We start from the raw sequence: 19,562 nt of genomic DNA on the forward strand, positions 1-19,562 counted from the left end.
ACTAGTGTATAATACTATATCCGTAGTGCATACTATCATAAGTTAGTATCATAGCTAACCTCATTTATTGCCATGCATGACACATAGTAGCACATCATTTAATATGATACGGTATCATGATATGATACTCAACTCTCTCTTTCTTCATTTAGTTATATGCCACCTTATCAAATTTGCCTAGTTGGTATGTATGATATTACCTATGATACTATCATTACGATCAGCCTGAAGGCCCTACCTATAAATCTCGCATTTATGTATGCTACGTACACATGATATTTGATAGGGTATGAGAAGTGCCGTGGTACCTGGATGGCGCAGAGCAGGTGCAATTGATGTTTACTCCGTATGTGCTGTCCTTGGTGTATAGTGGTAGTACGTGCGGAAAATACACAGGAGTTTCTGAATACTCCACGATCCTATACGAATATTAAACATAAAAAAATACTAAAAATTCAAAAATATTGAAATTTAGGGATATCAAACTTGAGTTCTTATCTACTTCCATGTGAAGTTTCATGAAAAATTAGCAGAAAACGTATCCGTAGCGAAGAAAATACTGTCCAAACAAAAATCCATCCAAATAGTCTTTTTCTATACATAGAAATTTTTTGTCTTTTTTGGCACAAATACGTTTCCTGATTATTTTTTCACAAAATTAGTAGATCGGACACCCAAGTTTGATATCCCAAAATCTCAGTGTTTTTTTTTTCAAATTTCTTGGTATTTTTTTTCAAATCTCTTGCTATTCTAGCTTAACCATCGTCCTGTACAGTACACCTTGCCGATCACGTGATGCGGAAATTTGCTCGATCCTATCACCGTGTGGGTTAATGTACAGTAAGCACTCCATTCATTTTTATTTATTCTGCTTATTAGATTTGTCTTAAATTAAATTTATAAATTTTAATCAAGTTTATATATTAATTTATACAATGCTAAATCAATGTCCTTAGATTCATCATTGAGTTTTTTTAGTATCATATACACTTGTTAGTGTATTTTTTTATATAAACTCGGTCAAATTTTATAAAGTTTTATTTAAGACAAAACTAATATACAGAGTAAATAATATAATTTTGCTAAAGCACATCTAGATGTGCCATAATTATTGCACATCTAAGTCATATATCATTGATCTTACATTGAGATTCGTGTGAATATTTTCTTTTTTTTTCTCTTTCTCTTTATACTTGATTCACTCACTTAGATGTGCAATAACTAGAGCACATCTAGATGTGCCCTAGACACAACCTAATATAAAAACATAGGAACAAGACTAACTAATATGCAAAGTACGTACTGTACATGCTAGCTTAACCATCGTTGGATTAACGGAACTAGTGGTAACTTCACGTACAAGAAAAAAATGGTACGAGCTCAACCCATGCTAGCTTTACTCCAATGCATGAATGGTTCGATCTGTACTACTGTCGGACAGATCATCGTACGAAGAAAACAGAGGAACCTATACCACTGTTCCTGATCTACCTAATATGCCCTCTGTTTCATGATATGAGAGCGTTTTTGCCATTAAATTAATGAATAGTGCTCTAAATCAGCAGAAGAAGGGAAACAAGACTAGTCGTCTTCCGTTCGAGCACTCTCTGATAAAAACAAATTCTAAGATCGTGGTTGGAACATGCTATGTCTGTGGTGTCTAGCTGGAGGCCAATTCCTGGCACGCCTGGCCAGTTTAGGCGAGCTTCTCCAGTTCAGGACATTGTTTGGCTCCTATTTACAGTTAGGCGCCACATCTTCTTTCTCTTGTCAATAGCCAGGCGAAAACCTCTGGCAAGATATATAACCAACATATGCGGCGCTGAGTTGAATTTTGCAGCGCGGGTAGGTGAGAGGGGTAGGCAAAGACGGGCGAGATAGAGGCAGACAAGAGCGACAGATCAACCAAGTGGCCAGGGGGAGGAAGATGCATACACGACGAGCGATTCCCCAGCACTGCCCGGCGCCGCCATTAATGGCACCTCCCTGCTCTACTCGGATCCACGGCAAAAAGTGAGCGGTGCGCCCCCTGCCAAAGGCCCAGGCGGCGGCGTCATGGAGGCATATATAGCTCCCTCTCCTCCATACACCTCTCGTCGTCTCTGCCGCTCGAGCATGCAATGCGCGGCCTCCACTTTGCAGGCGGAGAGACACTGTAGATGATCAAGGCCTAGCGCGGGAGGCTGCCACATCCACTACCCCATATACTGTTGAGCAAGTCGCCTCGAACAGAACGCGCGGAGACAGCCTGTTGATGCTGCTCGACTGCTCGATGGGAGCCATGATCGGCAGGCATTCAACTCTCGCCGCCGGCCAGAGCCCAGCTTTTGGCGCATGCATGCATGCACCATGCACGCATGGCCGGCCGCCGTGCCATGCGCTGCTCCGTCGCCGATACGGGGTCCGGCCAGGATGCTCCTCTCCCGGCTGACATTTCTCCGAACGTAGGTAGGAGATGCGCATGCAGTTATCGCTTTCGACTCTCCTCCGGACGGGCACGCACGCGGCTGCATGATCTGTACTACTACAACGCACTGTTGGCACGGCTCTACGACTGCACTGCGAGCTTCAGATTTTCTACTGTGCGCCATGGGCAGCAGTCAACAGCTGCATATGCTCTGCCCCCTACTCCGGTCATTTACTTCGTATTCTAGCCCGAGGATGGACACGGACGCCGTGCGATAGGTCAATGGGATCGAAGGATCCGCGCCGATGACAAAAAATATGTGTGCAACCAGGAGATACGAGCCATGCATGCATGTCACGATCACCTCCACGATCTAAGAATAAGGAAAATGCATCTTTCAGAAAAATCAAACAAAAACGGAGATGACTCACGATCGACCTCGATTCCTCCTTCCGGATCGAGCAAGCGTGCGTGCGTGCGTGCACAGTGTGCTTATCACCCGGGAAAAGAAAAGCCCGGCGATAAAAAAGGTTCTTGTCTGGTTTTCTTCAACGGCGATGCGAGGCAGCATGCATGTGGAGCAGATTCGGATGCACGGCGTGCTAGGGTTTGATATTCTATGTGCGGGAACGGGCTGGAAGATCTGAGATGCCGCGTGCCTGTGCGCGCAGGTGCGGCGACGGGCCGGCCGTACGGGGGACGGGATGGGACATGGGAGGAAGCCACCAGAGCTGTTTCCGTCCGATCCAAGAACAAACACGTAGACGCCACCGCCAACCGAGCCCGCCATGACCCACGAGAGATCTTAGCTAGCTCGCTATATATCATTTTTCCCGCGTACCATATTCGCTTTAGTGGTTAAATTATTGGGACACATATCGTATTTGTAAAGGCGAGGGGTGATAAAGTGGAGGAGCTTGAGTGGGTTTCGGCCGCCCAGCAGCGGAGGGAAAAGGAAGACGAAAGTCGGTCTGGATCGAGGCAGGGAGGAAAGGGAGAAAGAGACAAGCGGTGCGGGAAATTGACCTTTCGCGCTCGGTCGGCTTCTTTCTACGATCTCTTCTCCTGCGTGGATCTTCGTGGAAAAACTTGGGGGGTCTACGTCTACCCACACCCACCCACCAGCTGCTTTCACCAGCATCCGATTCGCCCGCCACTGTATACATATATATACACATCTGTCTCGCTCTCCTTATGTTCTTCATGCATGGAAACTCCGGTGAACGCGACGGGGTCACGCCACGGAGCCTGGCCAGCTAGAGACTACCATTATTGGTCGTCCTCTCGGCGTCTCTTAACACGCATGCGAACGTACGCGCCGGAACACGTACACACGTAGAGCAAAAAAGTACGTTGGATCGGACGGGGAAATGAAGCGGGAGGGGAGGGGGAGGAGGAGTCCGGCACGCGACTCGTGGGTCACTGCAGATCGCTCCGTGCGTTGATGATAGATGATGGAGGCGCGTACCGATCTGGTGCGACGTAGGCGCATAATTAGGGGGCGTACGAAAAGAAGGAGCAAAGTCTTTGGGGACACATGGAATTGTCAGGGGAGCAACGTGTGCGCGCGCTCGATGCCAGCACGTCGCCGCGGGACAGATGAGGCGGGTCGCCCAAGCAATGTTGGGATGACTGTTTCGGAGGCGTGGGGGCGCGGCGGCTCGATCGGTCGATCGGTGCCCCGGCGCCGGGGGCGCGCGCGAGCGTGGCGATCGGAGGCGCGGAGCACGTGAGAAATCAAACCTCTGCTGCTCGATCGCCGGCTCCACCAAACAGTCACAAGCACCTGGCACCGGTTAACCGACATGTGACTGAATAGTTAGGAGAACAATGACATACTCAATTCATTAAGGTTCAAATTTTGTGCTTGACGTTGATTCTTGTATTTCTTTCAGACTTTTGACGATGTTCGTTTTCATGTGAGAAGACGTATCCGCCAGACGGAGAGGCGCCTATGATCACTTTGTAAAATCTCGAAATTCCATGCATGCTCGGTCTTACGCAAATGCTCGTTGGAGTGAGTGCATGTGTGTTTACGAGAGCGACTTCAATTGTGCTGTGTTCAGAAAAAAAAAGAAAAGGATGTGCCAGCCGTCCGCTTAATGCAGTTTGAAAATACATGCAAATGCCAGAAAATAATAATAATATCGAAATGCATGGGAGCGCAAACAAAAACATACACGACGAGTTGCCGTCGGTGGCTCGGTGCCTGCCTGGCGCGCACGAGCGAGGCGATACGGCCATACGTGGCGGAGCAAAATGGAGAGTGTCACGCGTGCGGGAAATGATGACGGCCAGCCAAAGCTACGTACGTACGTAAGCTAGCTGCCGCTCCGCCAAAGCTTCTTGTCGCCCCTTGAAAGCGCGGGGTCGCCCATCCGGCTCGATCGGTCGGTCGGTCGGTGCCCTGTGCCGCGCGCGCGCACGCACGAGCGTGGCGATCGGAGGCGCGGATCACGTGAGTCTCTGCTGCTAGATCGCCGTGCTGGCTACCGTGGCCGAATTGACCCACGTACGTGTGCCCCGATCGATCCGTAACTGCTCGTGCCGTGCGCCTCGCTGGTTCAAAGACGCTGCTGGTTTCGAACTAATATGCATACGATACTTACTGCTACGAAATTTGTACGATCACGAAAATCGTAAGAGTTTGCATGGACGACTTGCTGGTACGAAAATTATACGATCACGAACACCATGTTTCATATGCATAATATAGCAAACGCTCATACAGCACCTCCTTTGGCCGAGAAAAAGATAAGAGGGTGGAGAGGGGACAGGATGAAACAACCCAACTCGTGAAGAGAAGGCTGCAGCTTGCGTGAGCTGGATTCACTGAGTGACACGGGAGAGGGGGAATGAGTATCGGGCTATGGCATTACGGCTCGGGCGCTGGAATTGGATGTGGGATTAGCAATTCCAATCCCATACCAGCCAGACTGCAGCACCCGTATACCAGGAATCACATACCAACCCTGCTATACAGTCCCGGAATGCAAATCCCATTCCCGCTCTGTTATTCCGTCCTGGAATACAAATCCCTTTCGGTGATTCCGGACGTAGTTCAATCCCATATGAAGGGATTCCTGTCATAATTCATTCCCAACACAAACAACCCAGGAATTCCATTCCAGCTCTGTGTTTCGATGCCAAATCCAATCCCATGAACAGAAAACATGACATGGTCTCTTGTTTGCTCGGCTCTCCGCAAAGAGCAGAGCCTGCTCGTGGTAACGCAGGAAAGTTTGTATTAGTATTTAGTTACGTGTTTGCATTCAAACTAAGAAAGGAGACCTACTAATAAGAACTTGTAAAACAAGGATTAGAGATTAATTTGGGTTGCACTAAATCTATCAAAAGAGTATACAATAATGATGGATTTGGTAAATCAAATCCATGGGGTGCATTGGGTCTTAGTGCAATCTCTATCTTCAACATTCAAAAACTTATGGTGAAATTCGAAACAGTTGACAACATTTACACTGCGAGTAGTATCTAGTATGAAACTAGCCAGGTGTTGGATGTGATTGCACGGGAAACATCATTATATTTAGATATCGTTTGTGAACATCAATGACCGTGATATGATAATTATGAAGATTTAATGGACGTGATACATTTAGATGCAATTATGAAAATTCCATCAAAGATAATAACTACAAATATAAAGGTCTAATTGACATATGTGTATTTAGGTATGAAGAGTGATAGGGGTAGGTAATATTTCAAGGTGTGCCCGATGTTTTGATAGAAAGGTTTAAGGCACGGCGGAGACCAAACCTTGCGAGAATGCGGCCTTTATCCCTGGGTATGAATATTTAGTAGTACCCTATTAGCCTATTAAATACGAGATTTTGCAGTAGTAAACGAGTCGGTAGATGTTTTTTTTTCTGTGTGAGAGTTTTGTATCAATCTTTTTCTGCCATATTGTGAATTTGGTACGAAACATATCCAAATAGACAAAATCCATAGCTTTTATCGATGTATAACCCAAAAAATATGTGTTTGAGATCGAATTTCCGGACATAGATACGGGAAATGCGGAAGTATGCATATGAGCATCGTCAGTTTTTGCTAACTTTTGACAGTGAAGTACACATGTACACACCAACACCTAATAGCAATAAGCTATATGTATAAAAAAATGCATACATACGCATCTTTGTGCGAAGCATGCTCACATTTTGAATGTGACCGAGAGCTGGCTTGATGAAACTCCTATCTTCCTAGTGACTAGCATCTTAGCTGATAAAGCTCTCTGATTTACCCCAGGGAAAAAACGAAACTACTGGACGCACGATACTATATGCCCGAGGTAGAGACGATGGACAATCTGATGGGCGAGCTTCGTTTTGTTTATACGCATGGATGGTTTGGATTTGCCAGATCGTGCGAGCATCGGCTGAAAAGGATCGTGTCTATAGCAGCGCTCGGAAAAATAAAATAAAGATCGCACCATACTCACGGTGCACCCGGTACGCGCCCAACAAAAATTGGCCCGAACCACCGGATCGGATGCGCCAGGACGCAGCAGCGCGCGGCGCGACCCCTCGGCGAAAGGGACGCCCCTTTCACGGCGTCGCTCCGTTCCTCGCCACGGCGCGAAGTTACTCCTCGGTTCACGTCAGGTTTGACCGCCAGAAAGCAACCGTGCCGCGCTGCTGGACTAGCGGAGGCCGTGCCCGTGCCTGTGTTCGGTACGCTTTGCAGGCATGCGGCCGCAGGAGCACAGGCAGGCAGCAGCCGAGCCGCGCGCGGAAAGACGGAACTGCCCCTCCCCCACGGGCCCCACCACCCGGACGCGTCCGCTGCCCCACATGGTCACCCTCACATGGCGCGCGCAATGGCCGAACTACCCCCTTCCGTGCCACCGCCCCCGGCCCCATCCCGTCGTCCCACATGGCCTGCGCAATGCCCGAACTGCCCCTCCCCACGCCTTGGCCGCATCTCCCTTGGCGCCAGCGCCTGCCGCTGATGGAAAATTGCCGGGGTGGTGGCCTCCTGCCACATGGCATGTGGGCCGGGTCGTGCCACCGAGGCGCTTTCCTACGTGTACTCCTCCCCGCCCCTTTTGCGCCCAGGGGCTCGGGGTTCTCCGGGTCTCGTATCTAGTCCATGCGATTTTATTTTATGATTCGATATCTAGTTTCATACAATTTGCAGCGAGGGCCCTGCTTTTCTCCGGATTCGTGGAACCACGCATGGCAATTAGAGTTAATCAAACGTAGTCCTCCCTCTGACTTTTCACAGGGAGGGGCCTGCAGTTCGGCAAATCTGCGAATCTCGCATGTCAATTTCAGTTCTTTTTTTTCAGATAAAGCCCTCTGACCTTTTGCAGAGAGGGGTCTGCGCTTCTTCCAATCTGTGGATCCTCACATACGAGCCTCCTTCAAAAAGTATATACACAGTTCTTTATATTTTCTTAGTTAAATTAAGTCAAAATAGACTCAAATTATGAGGAACCAAAACAAAGGAAGTGCTAACAAGAATTCAACAATCTACGCCCTCTAGCAAACACTTGCAGGAAATGTGAACATATACACAAGATGTAGTGGGGGGCGGTTGATACCCCGGAGATTGGAATCTGGCCAAGAGTGCCAGCATTGCTCGATGACAGCATCCACATTGGCTTGTGCCCAAGTACATGTCCAAATCCCTTCGTCTTCTTTAGCAACAACACTAAGGCACAGCTGCTTGGATATAGATGCACTGTAAACAACAGTTCTGCAAACACATGGCTACCCATGATCAATTTTTTGTTCCCCACAAAAGAAAAACACTATGACCAGGGACTGTCATAACAACAAATATACTTTTAACACTTCTTGTACATAATCTTTGGATTTTCTTTATTATGAAATAAGGCTGGACGATAAGCGGATCTACTTTAAGTAAGTCGGCGGATCTTTTTCTCGATGGGATTGCCGACGCGCATCGTCCAACCTTGTTTCATAATAAAGAAAACTTTGACGAAGTGAGCACGACGGTGGACCCTACCAGTGATGAAAAGTTTAAGTGGATGCTATTTCTTAGCGTAGTTAAATTCAATAATCGTCTTGTTAGTGTCATAAATTGTGGTTTTATGATCAAGATGTGTGAAGTGATGAAGTAACAACTTAAAAGTTTCGTCGTATAGATTTTACCAAATGTGTATGAACGCTTGTTATATGACAATAATTGAAATATTATGTGGTTAATAACAATCTTTAATTGTCGTATAAATTGTGGGTTTATGATCGAGATGTGTGAAGGGATTCTTGTCTAGGTTCTGTTTTTTACTAGAGCACGTTTTATAAAATTATACCATAAATTACACGTCTTCTTCGAGGATAAAAGTTGGATGTTTGAATGTCCGATTCAAGGTCTACTGCTTGCCATGAAGCCTTGAGCTGAACAACGATATCGTGGACTCACCTTCTATCGACAGCTCTGCTAAATAACTCACATTTTGGCAATAAGGGCTCTGGAGAAAAACACAAAATTGCAATGTAGCCCTTCTTCCACGATGGGCTTCTGCTTCAAGCCACATCCATCGCCTTCGGGGAAGAACCACTTGGGGCGAGAAGATCATTGTGCCCCCGCCTCCATCACGAAGTATTGGAGGAAGCAGAGGGTGCAGATATTGGAGCCGAAGTCGAACTGCCTCCCTATTGGCATCATAGATGGGAAGAATATCATGAGCCAAGGAAGATGAATGTCAGCACTCTGAGCGGCAAGCGGCCGTCCTTCGGCTGGAAAAGCCGGTGGTGGAGCGGTTGAGACCAACAACCAACTGTTGGGAACCGATATTCTCAAAGAAAAAGACTAGATCAACGAGTGTTGTAGCTTGTGCTCGAACACACTGGTAATAAACTCGGGATGGAGCAGTTGTACCTTATGCTCCAAGACCTTCACCGGAGGTAGACCCGACAATACCTAATACCATAAAAGATGGCCAAGCAAGCATGGCCCACCGAAAACCTTCTCGTCGCCATGACGATATAGGGAAAAAGGAGCAACATCTTCTTCGGCTTGATCTAGTGAAGTGCAAGGCTTATTGGGAGAGCCCTTGTCAGATCCACTCCCCACCAAAAGCCATGGAAGATGAGAAGATCACCGCTCGATATCTGCTCATGCCAGTGGGGAGCTCAAGACCGTCATAATGTCAAGCTCCATAGTGGCAATACACACCCTAGACCTATTATTCTTAGGGAGAAGCCGCTCTCTCAACTTCAATCCGCGCAACGGAACCACCGGAGGCGAGGAGGGAGAGGAGCTGAGGTTACCCAGGCCGCCAGGCAACTCTCAAGGGAAACAAGAGGAGAGAGAAGAAAGTGATGAGATAAAAAATACCCCTCCCAAAACAATATATGTCTGTATCGTAGTCCTTTTGACGATACTCATGCACACAATGGTCTGGATGACGGAGCTCATCAGACCAGTGGAGGTGTCAGTTCCGACCTTTCCGACGTTCGTTGGAAACGTGTAAAATGCCTCCAAGAGGGCGGGCGTCACTCGCGCCACTCATAATCGCCGCACCGGCCTAGGCGACCGAAGGAAGAAATCCAAAAGGCGAGCGCAGCTCCTACCATCCGGCGTCCACGAACGTGCCTCCTCATCTATCGTGACGTGCGCAATGTTGGTTTTCAAAGTGCCAGTTCCTTACGAGAGGATTTGCCACGAAAGAAATTCTGTAGCGACCGAGTCATGAAAATCACAAACTAATTTTTTTTAGCACACCAAAAAAAAGCAGAGGCTAATTTTGGCACCCAAATCTTGTGAAATATCAGGCCCCCGCCTGCATCCATTTATTACAACGAGCAAGAAAGAAAGCATAAAAACACAATCACCATAAAAATCTCCATGCAACAACTACGTGGAAAGACCCCCGAGATCACAAAACGATGTTTCTTCCCATGTTTGTTTCGCAAAGCAAACAAGCCAAGAAACACATCACCACATACCACATTCATCATGTTACTAACCTAGAACAGAGGCTAGTCTAGGAGCAGAGGAGATAATAAGAAAGGAAACAGACGCAGCGAGCGACACGGCGCACGCGAAATCCGAGCGAGTGTCGTGGCCGCAAAGGATCCGCGCCCCCAGGAAAATGCCAAAAACAAAACAACTCCGCCAGGAAGTCGCGTGCGGTTTTGCGCCCGCCCCCCCGCGTCGCCCCCGAAATGGCGGCCGGCTCCCCCCGCCTCCCCGTCCCGTCCCGGAGGCCGCGCCCTACAAAGCCAAAACCCTCGCCCTTCTCCCCCACTCTCGCTCCCCGCTTCTACAGTGGGCAGGCAGACCCTCCGCCCTCCTCCCCCTCCGCCCTCCTCCCCCTCCGCTCCTCATCTCGTCTCCACTTGAGCAGAAGAAGAACGCAGCAGGCGGAAAAAGGAAAAAAATATATAGTTTAGTTTATCCTTTTCGTTTATCCCTTTGATTGACGGATCAAGAACCGGGGAGGGAGATTGGAGGGGGAGGAGGAGGAGGAGCAACCGGGGAGTAAATTCGCAGGGAGAGACGAGGGGTGCGGCGTGGATAGATAGATAGATAGATAGATAAATCAGTTCGCATCGGTTTATTGATTGCTCATTAACCCAGCATTCCTGCCATTCTCGGGAGGAGCCGGCATGGTTCCGTCCGGGTACGACTGCGCCGCCTCCGTGCTGCTCTGCGCCGAGGACAACGCCGCCATCCTCGGCCTCGACGACGACGAGGACGACTGCTCCTGGGCGGCGGCGGCGGCGGGGGCGGGGGCCACCACCCCGCCGCGCGTCGCCGCCGATGCCGCCGCCGCGGCGGAGGGGTTCCTGGTGGACCACCCCGTGCAGTCCGACGAGTGCGTGGCGGCGCTCGTCGCGACGGAGAAGGAGCACATGCCCGCGGACGGGTACCCCCAGATGCTGCAGCGCCGGGCCGGGGCCCTGGATTTGGCCGCCGTCAGGAGGGACGCCGTAGATTGGATTTGGAAGGTGAGACCCCCCGCATCTTGATTTGATTCCAATCGCCGTTTACTCGTGCCGATGGCGCGGCGCCGAGATGTGATGGGCCGGATTCGTGTAAAGATGCCTTTTTTTCACCCGTTCTAGTGGCGATTTCTCGTTGGATTGGTGCTCGATGGTGCCGGCCCGATGCGATAGCTGATTAAATCTGCAAATTCTCTGCTCATAGGTCATTGAGCATTTCAATTTCGCGCCGTTGACTGCGGTCCTGTCTGTCAACTACCTTGATAGGTTCATCTCCGTCTATCCCCTTCCTGTAAGTCTTATCACCATCGTCATCTCAGTGCCAACTGAAGCAAACCCTGCTAAAAATCCCGTAATCATGGAGGAATTGGTTTCTCATGGCAGGAAGGCAAAGCTTGGGTCACACAGCTCTTGGCAGTGGCTTGCCTGTCCCTCGCTTCGAAGATGGAGGAGACCTATGTGCCGCTCCCCGTCGACCTGCAGGTCAGTGAGTGATGCATCTCATCTTATCACAGACCTCCGCATACACGCATCGTTGAAGGGTTCCATCTTTCAGTTTCATCTCAATTAATCGACGGTTTTCGCTTGACAGGTGGTTGAGGCAACTTCTGCGTTTGAGGGAAGGACCATAAAAAGGATGGAGCTTTTGGTGCTCAGCACCTTAAAATGGAGGATGCAAGCTGTTACTGCTTGCTCATTTATTGACTACTTCCTGCGCAAATTCAATGATCATGACGCACCCTCCATGCTCGCATTCTCCCGCTCGACCGACCTCATCCTGAGCACCGCTAAAGGTATGAGAGTTAAATCAGACCCCTCTTTTTTAGTATTCATCGATCAATGTAGTAAATCAAATCCCTTTTTTAGTATTCATCGATCAATGTGTTAAACCAGATCTCCTTTTTAGTATTCATCGATCAATGTGTTAAACCAGATCTCATTTTTGGTATGCATTGATCAATGTGTATAATTTGGCGGCGATCAATTCTTAAAGTTTGAGAATTTGGATTGCAGGAGCTGATTTTTTGGTGTTCAGACCTTCAGAGATTGCTGCAAGTGTTGCACTTGCCGCATTTGGGGAGCGCAATACTTCAGTAGTCGAGCGGGCTACAACTACCTGCAAGTACATAAACAAGGTAGTGATCAGCTCAATGTTCTCACTTACTAAACCACTTGCCCCTCACTAAATGGTAACCTGTAAATGCAATGATGCGCTTGAATTGTTACTTCATTTGCCTAAATACCTCTTATGTCTTGTAGGAGCGAGTGTTAAGATGCTACGAACTGATTCAAGACAAGATAGCAATGGGAACCATTGTCCTAAAGTCAGCTGGATCATCAATGTTCTCTGTGCCGCAAAGCCCGATAGGCGTGTTGGATGCTGCTGCATGTCTCAGCCAACAGAGTGATGATACTGCTGTTGGATCTCCAGCAACATGCTACCAAGCCTCTTCGGCAAGCAAAAGGAGGAGAATTGGCAGATGACCGGTCTCATGTCGTGCTGTGCTTCAGGTGTGTTGCTCACCGTTTTGGCCGTTTTGTTGTTTCAAACATCTCAATTCAGTTTGGTCACTCGAGAACTATAGTGTGGTCAAGTAGTTGCTGGAAGGAACAAAAACACCATAGTCAATACTTGACCCATAAAAACAAACAGTTCGCCGCGAGCCTGTTCATGCAATCGACATATGTAAGGGGCATGCTAAGCTGTTAGTGTCCAGAGATGCATGCTAGTGTAGGCAGAGATGGAGCAAGGAAGTTGCATGTTGTAGAGATGAGAGCTCTATTGCCCTGTTTTTGTATTTCGGTTCCATATTCAGTTTCCAATGAACTTTGGGCAAGGGCTGCTCTGATCATTGAGGCGGTGAATGAAAATGATCCTAAAACGGATTGGCTGAGATACAGAACAGTTTATATTTGTTCTGATGAGTTATAAATTTTGTCGACATTATATGTTGTTCCATTTTATTTCCCTTTTCTGTGATGTCTACTATTATGTCATGATCCTTGATTGCAACTGTGCTTGTCTACCCAATCCTTTATTCGTCACCCGTTGAAGAATCAATGATAAATAAATGATCTTCTTTTCAAGATTCCAACACTAGTTCAGTAATTTATGGGATCAAATGTAGAGCATAAGGGATGCCTGTTTCCTTACAAGTGCATTACCCTTTACCATTTGATTTGGAGCATAATCTATATGTTAGGGTTAGTGAGAACTAAGAGTAGCACTGATGGCCCTATATCAGCCTGCTAGACCCGTAAATGAAACCTCTTGCTGTTGAATACTGTAGTGCAATCTGACTTTTCGATATGTATATGCATTCACAAACCTGCATTTGAAGTTCATCTCCAAAAACAGAAACTGAGATCCACCTGCGCCACCTACATTGCCATCTCTGTGCACCTACCTTCACAGTCAAGCACCATTTTGTCGGATTTGCTAATGCCAAATCTGACTGAGAAATTATTAAACCTCAGTCAGCCAAGCTTACCATCCAATAAGGTTCAAGATTTGTTTTTTATCTAGGTTTAAAAAAATCCATGTGTGTGTGTGTGTGTGTGTGTGTGTGTGTGTTGAACCGTTGGATGAAGAACTCAGGATGTCGACCGAGATTTCTTAATGAAAATAGAAACTAAATAGACCCACCTAGGCACCTACATTACCATATCTGTGCACCTTCCTTCATGGTCAAGCACTATATTTATCGGATTTGCTAATGCTAAGTCGATTAAGAAGTTCTTAAATCTCAGTCAGGCAAAGCTTACCATCCAATAAGGCTCAAGATTTTTTAATCTAGGTTTAACAATCCACTTGTTTTTTTGTGTGTGTGTGTTCCTGTTAAACCGTCGGATGAAAACTTGTGTGGTGGACCGAGATTTCATTGTTCCTTTTCACCCCATTTGGTTCACTTGAATCAGAGTGTACTCAAGTTTACCACATCTAAATCTTGATCCTGCTTCCTGTGTCACTTGAGTCAGAGTGTACTCAAGTTTACCATCCAGTAAGGCTCAAGATTTTTTTTGCTTTGTTTACCCAGGTTTAAAAATCCACCTGATCTGTGTGTGTTGTTTCTGTTAAACCATTGGATGAAGAACTGAGGGCGTCGACCCGGATTTCTCAATTCTTTGTCGACTGACCCTAGTCTCTCTCACCGCATTTAGTTCACTTGAATCAGGGTGCACTCAAGTTTACCACAGCTAAATCTTGATCCTGATTCCTGTGTCATTTGACTTCTCTTCTTCTTTTCAATATCTTGTACGTAGCAGATTCCATACTGAGATGCCTGTCTGTGCATGACACTAGAGTATCATTTACCATACTGGGGGGTCAACTGGATCGTAACGGTAGAGATGTTGAGGAAGATGGTGGACATACTCCCTTGTGGAGCTGCAGTAGAGTTACTGTCTACCAGCAGTCCATGGTTTGCCTCTGCTCTCGCTGTCCTTTAATGATCTGCCGCTGCACTTGGCCTAGTTGGCCACCATCAGTTTAAGTGTAGGGCAGTGAGAAATGGACCTGTGGTAAAAGAAACGCGGATACAGCGCATTGCACAGCGTGTGACCGTCCGGTAGGGATTTTGTGAATATTTAGTGTCCGCGGTAATGCACGTTGCAAAACACCTTCAAAGTGTTTTGTGACAGATGGTTCTTTGGGTGCGGGGTCGGGATCGATTACACGCTCGATGGGCGTTCCTGTATCCTGCGTTGGATCAACCTAGTTTTGTGGTTGAGATCCTGTATGGTGAAGTATGCTGTGGTTCCTCTGTTGAGAATTGCGGCGCGCATTCGAGTACCCAGAGCCACTTATGTATCGAAAACCGTAGTGTAGGTTTATGATCTTCTTCTCACTTCTTGTGTGAAATCAATATGTGCAATGAAAGGTGGGAATGAAGAGAAATGTGATCAAATCCTTGTCGCGCCTGAGGTTTAGATCCCTGATTTACTGTCAGAAAATCGTGGAATAGATGGCAGAATCTGCTGCCATAGATTGCGAATTATGCGACCGATCATCGACATCGATCGCTACCGTACGGGGGAACGAGAATCGCAGCCAAGTTTCCGGCTGGGCAGAAGATGTGGTTGACGCTGGCTCAGACATGTTTATGACCCAGCTGTAAATCAAGGCCAATCCTGACTCGCCGAAGCCGTAGGGGTAGGTAAACCCGGCCATGATGATTGATCCAAGCCGCCACCAGTAGTAGATAGCTAGCTAGCAAGATCGGATCCATGAGGTGACTAACGCAAAAAAGAAAAAGAAAAGACTATCTGGTGAGTGAATGAATCATGGTGTCTTGGTCGCCGGCGTCACGCGTCCCTCCTCCTTCCCCTACCACGGCTCCACGACCAGTAGCCCAGTGCCGGGCCAGGCCAGCAAGTAGTACGTGGGCCTCCATGTAGCTACGCCGCATGCAGGCAGCAGGCGGGCGGGCTCGTTGCGTTGCGTTGCGTTGGCCGTTCCCGTGTCCGGTTCCTGCCATCAGCGAGCCCCTGTCGCGCCCGCCCCACCGACCGACCCAGCGGTAGCGCCGCATCTCGGCGACTAATCGTCGTCCGGCCGCACGCCGCCTGCGCCTCCCCCTTGTCGCCGTCGACGCCGGTCGCTGTCTAGATGAGGTGAAAAAACATGAATGCATGCCCACACTGGCTGGCCCTGAACCCGTCTCTGCAGACTGCAACGGAAGGAATGGAACGGTTAAAGACTTGCTGCAGGCGGGGAGACGTGCGTGGGTGCAGTGTTAATTGCCACCGCCACGGCGTACATTCCCTGCGTGATTCCTGGCCGGTGCGTACTACGTGATGGCCCTGCTGTGCTGGCCACCACCGGCCGGGCGCCGATGGTTTGGGAGCTGGCGACGGCAGGTCCACGAGCACGAGGCACGAGCCAGGCCAATGGCGCTTCAATTGCAACGGGGTGGGGGGATGATGGGCCGATGGGGGCACCTGGCGCGCGCGTACGTAGCCGGTAGCCCGGCCTCTTCCGCGTACAGCCTCTGCCCCGCGTCACAGGCGTCGCGTACGTCCGTCCCTCCTCGATCGGGAAACCTTGGCCGCACCCTGCCGGGATCTAGCATTTACCTGCACCGCACAGTAGTTTAAACCTGCCAGCCGCGCCGCAGCTACAGACTTCACAGTGCGTACGTACGTCGCCTTATCTATCTCGACAGATCGGCGTTCCGACCCGATGTACGTGCGTGCGTCCGGTCGGCACACGTCGTCGTCGGCGGCGCTGGCGCCGCAGCGGACGAACAGTGGCGTCGATCGGGACGGGACGGACGGCGCAGGGAAAGTTAGAAGCCATTGCTGGCTGGCCTGGCCTGGCTTGGCTAGCTACAAGGGTGAAATACCAGCCGGGAAACGGCCAAGCCGGGGGTGGCCAACGGCGACCGGATCGGTACAAACACGACGAGATCTCTGCCGCTGCCGGTGCCGGTGGTGGTGGTGGTGTAGCAATCATGCACATGCACTGCGCGGGAAGAAGCCAGATCCGGGGCTGTTTGCTGGTGGCGGGGAAGCATGCATGCAAGGCCTCTCCCTCTCGTCGACGGACGGACGGACGGACGCATGCATGCATGCGGCAGCGGACGTACGTACGTGCTCACACGCGCGCGTACGAGGCCCGGCCGGTCCGCCGATCCCGCCTGTCGGGATATTTGAACGCCACCGGCGCTTCGGCCGTGCCGCGCGGGAGTCGACGATGATTGACGGGGGCCGGGGGGCTCGCTGACGGTGTGTCGTCGTCCGTGATGATCGCGACGTGCTGTGTTGTGTTGCGACGGGGCGAGGACGGCGAGGTGGAGGATACGATGTACTGGCCGTGGATTCATGCGTGCATGGGTGGAGATCTGTCGGCCCTCCGTGGGACGGGTCTCTGTAGCTTGGCGCGAAGATGTAGATCGAGGAATATCGCATTGCTGGGCATGCAACGATGACACTTTTTTTTTCTGGGTGGAACGAACAACTTTAACCTTTTCCGCTGGATGCCACCGTACAAGGTGGAATGTGTAGTTATAGCACGTTGCATTTCGTTGGTATTCTCTTTTGCGAGAGAAATTCCCAATCTATTTATCAATCGTGATAGTAGAAAACACAAGAGATAATAAAAATTACAACCAGGTCCAGGAACCACGTAGCGACGACTACAAGCATCGGAGACGTGCCGAAGACGTGCTGCCGTCATGGCCCCTCCCTCATCGGAGCCAGGCAAATCTTGTTATACTAGATAGTCGGGAAGTCGTCGTGTTAATGCCCCGAATGACCAGCGTACCAGAGCAGCAACCATCGGCGATGAAAATAGTTATAGATCAGAAAGATCAAACCTGTAACCACATGAACGAAGATGAACAAAGATGGGTTCAAATTAATAGATCTATCAAAGACCAACACCAACCGAATCCCGCGAGATCCAATGGAGACACACCTTCACACTTCCTCTGACGACGCTATTCGCACCATCGGAATGGAGATCAGACGTGGGAGACATTATTCTTACTGAGGGACATCGCCACCGCCACACGGCCTCAATCAAGACGTCGAACCTAACAAAAACAAAAACGGGGTCCCTTCCGCCGGCGTGGGGCTGAGATCCTCCGCACCTCCATGGCCCAAAGGCCATCGGAGATGGGGCGGATCGACGGCAACGCAGGCGGGAGGAGGAAGAATACTTTTCTTGAGGAGGAGGAAATACCATATCATTGGTATTTTATCGAGCCGTGGATCCAATGTTGCCTCTGTGCATATTATATGGTAATGGCGGTGCCTCTTTCAAAGATTTTAACCTGTTATGTATATTGGTTAGAGGAACAGTAGCAATCTAGGCCGTGTTTGGTTAGTTGCATCGTTTTTGGGGTCTTTGTATGTGTTACTCGGTTGGGTCTGACTGAGCTAATACTTTTTTTTTTGCTGGTTGGACTGGGTTGATGCATTACATGATGTTTGGTTGTGCAAAACACGAGTTGTTGTGATCATTCCTTCTCATTAGTGATGATCTTACCACACACGATCGAAACATCATTTCAGTCCTAGCTAAAAAACAAATAACAGTTCATCCAAGCTATTAACAAATAACAACACAAATTAAAAGTCGCTTGTCGAACTAGGTTAAGTCCATCCACTGGTCCGCCTCCGTGCACTGCTGGGTGCACCCAGCCCTTTTGTTATTTGTTTTTCAAATTAATTTAATTCTAGGAATTTCAGAAAATGATTAAAACTTTGAAAATTCATATAAAATAATCTGTAACTCACATGCAAATAATTTATATATGAAAGTTGGTCAGAAAAATGTAACGAATCCGAATATGCTATCCACTCATATGTCACATGCCTCTAACATGATGAACATGGATCCTTCCCCCTCTGATATATCTGTCCAAAACTGTTAAACGCCGGGAAAACATTCTCAGGATGTTTTCCCGCTTCGTCAGTGACGTGTAGCACTGCGTTAGGTCACCCCTAGCACTGCATATTGCCATGTCATGCATTGTGATGCATTTGATTGCTTTATATTTATTGTTTCTCCCCCTCTTCTCCCCGGTAGACACCGAGACTGACGCTGCTCCCGGTACGACTACACCTTTGACGTCCAGCCACTTGCAGCAGAGCTTCCAGGAAAGCAAAACCCCCTTGATCATTTCTATACCGCCCATTCCTTCTCTCTCATGCTTGCATTAGATTTTGCTACTGTTGTTCGTTTGTACCTATTTTGGTGCATAGCCTGATTTTGCAACCTGCTACTGTTACCTACCTGTTTATCCTATATGCTTAGTATAGGTTGGGTAGTGATCCACCAATGACCCCTCACCTTGTCCATGTTGCCCCCGCTCTATGATCGATGACTCGATCAACGTGATCGACGTCCAGAGCCCGACACATCACCTCACACCCCCTAGTTGTACGACTCTATAGAGCTACTATCGAGTGCCGAGGGTGATACCTCGTATATCACTTCTGATGAGACCTTTGTAGTATAGTTAATCGGTCGTGGTCTACGGAGGGTGATTCCTCCTTCACCACTCCCGATAACGACTCCGTCGTGCAACACCTCAAGTGTGAACCCTCGAGGATGATTCCCGCAAGTTCACCTTGACGGTTACATCAAGTGGAATCCATCGAGGGTGATTCCTCGGATTCCCCCTTGGTGTTATGGACACACGGTTACTTTGACTTTACCCCCAGAACCATGTCAAAGACGGGTCGGCCCCGAGGGGTACCCGTGAGAG

The 19,562-nt window shown here is 48.8% G+C and overlaps 1 protein-coding gene across 1 annotated transcript; it reads left to right on the plus strand.

Annotated features, from left to right (window-relative positions):
* The first annotated feature begins 10,640 nt into the window (after window positions 1–10,640).
* LOC125514705 (cyclin-D3-1-like) lies at window positions 10,641–13,294 on the plus strand. The gene is made up of 6 exons (XM_048680048.1): window positions 10,641–11,352; window positions 11,552–11,638; window positions 11,731–11,829; window positions 11,939–12,140; window positions 12,361–12,482; window positions 12,607–13,294. The coding sequence occupies exons 1-6, from the start codon at window positions 11,011–11,013 to the stop codon at window positions 12,829–12,831; spliced, it is 1,077 nt and encodes a 358-aa protein (XP_048536005.1). The 5' UTR covers window positions 10,641–11,010; the 3' UTR covers window positions 12,832–13,294.
* The last annotated feature ends 6,268 nt before the right edge of the window (window positions 13,295–19,562 follow it).

This window comes from Triticum urartu, chromosome 6 (assembly GCF_003073215.2).
Source record: "Triticum urartu cultivar G1812 chromosome 6, Tu2.1, whole genome shotgun sequence".
Taxonomy (NCBI): Eukaryota; Viridiplantae; Streptophyta; class Magnoliopsida; order Poales; family Poaceae; genus Triticum; species Triticum urartu.

Coding starts and splice junctions, on each gene's coding strand:
- LOC125514705 (XM_048680048.1), top strand. CDS start 11,011: ATGGTTCCGTCCGGGTACGACTGCGCCGCCTCCGTGCTGCTCTGCGCC. Junction 11,353..11,551: donor CCGTAGATTGGATTTGGAAG/GTGAGACCCCCC, acceptor CTCTGCTCATAG/GTCATTGAGCATTTCAATTT. Junction 11,639..11,730: donor TCTCCGTCTATCCCCTTCCT/GTAAGTCTTATC, acceptor TTCTCATGGCAG/GAAGGCAAAGCTTGGGTCAC.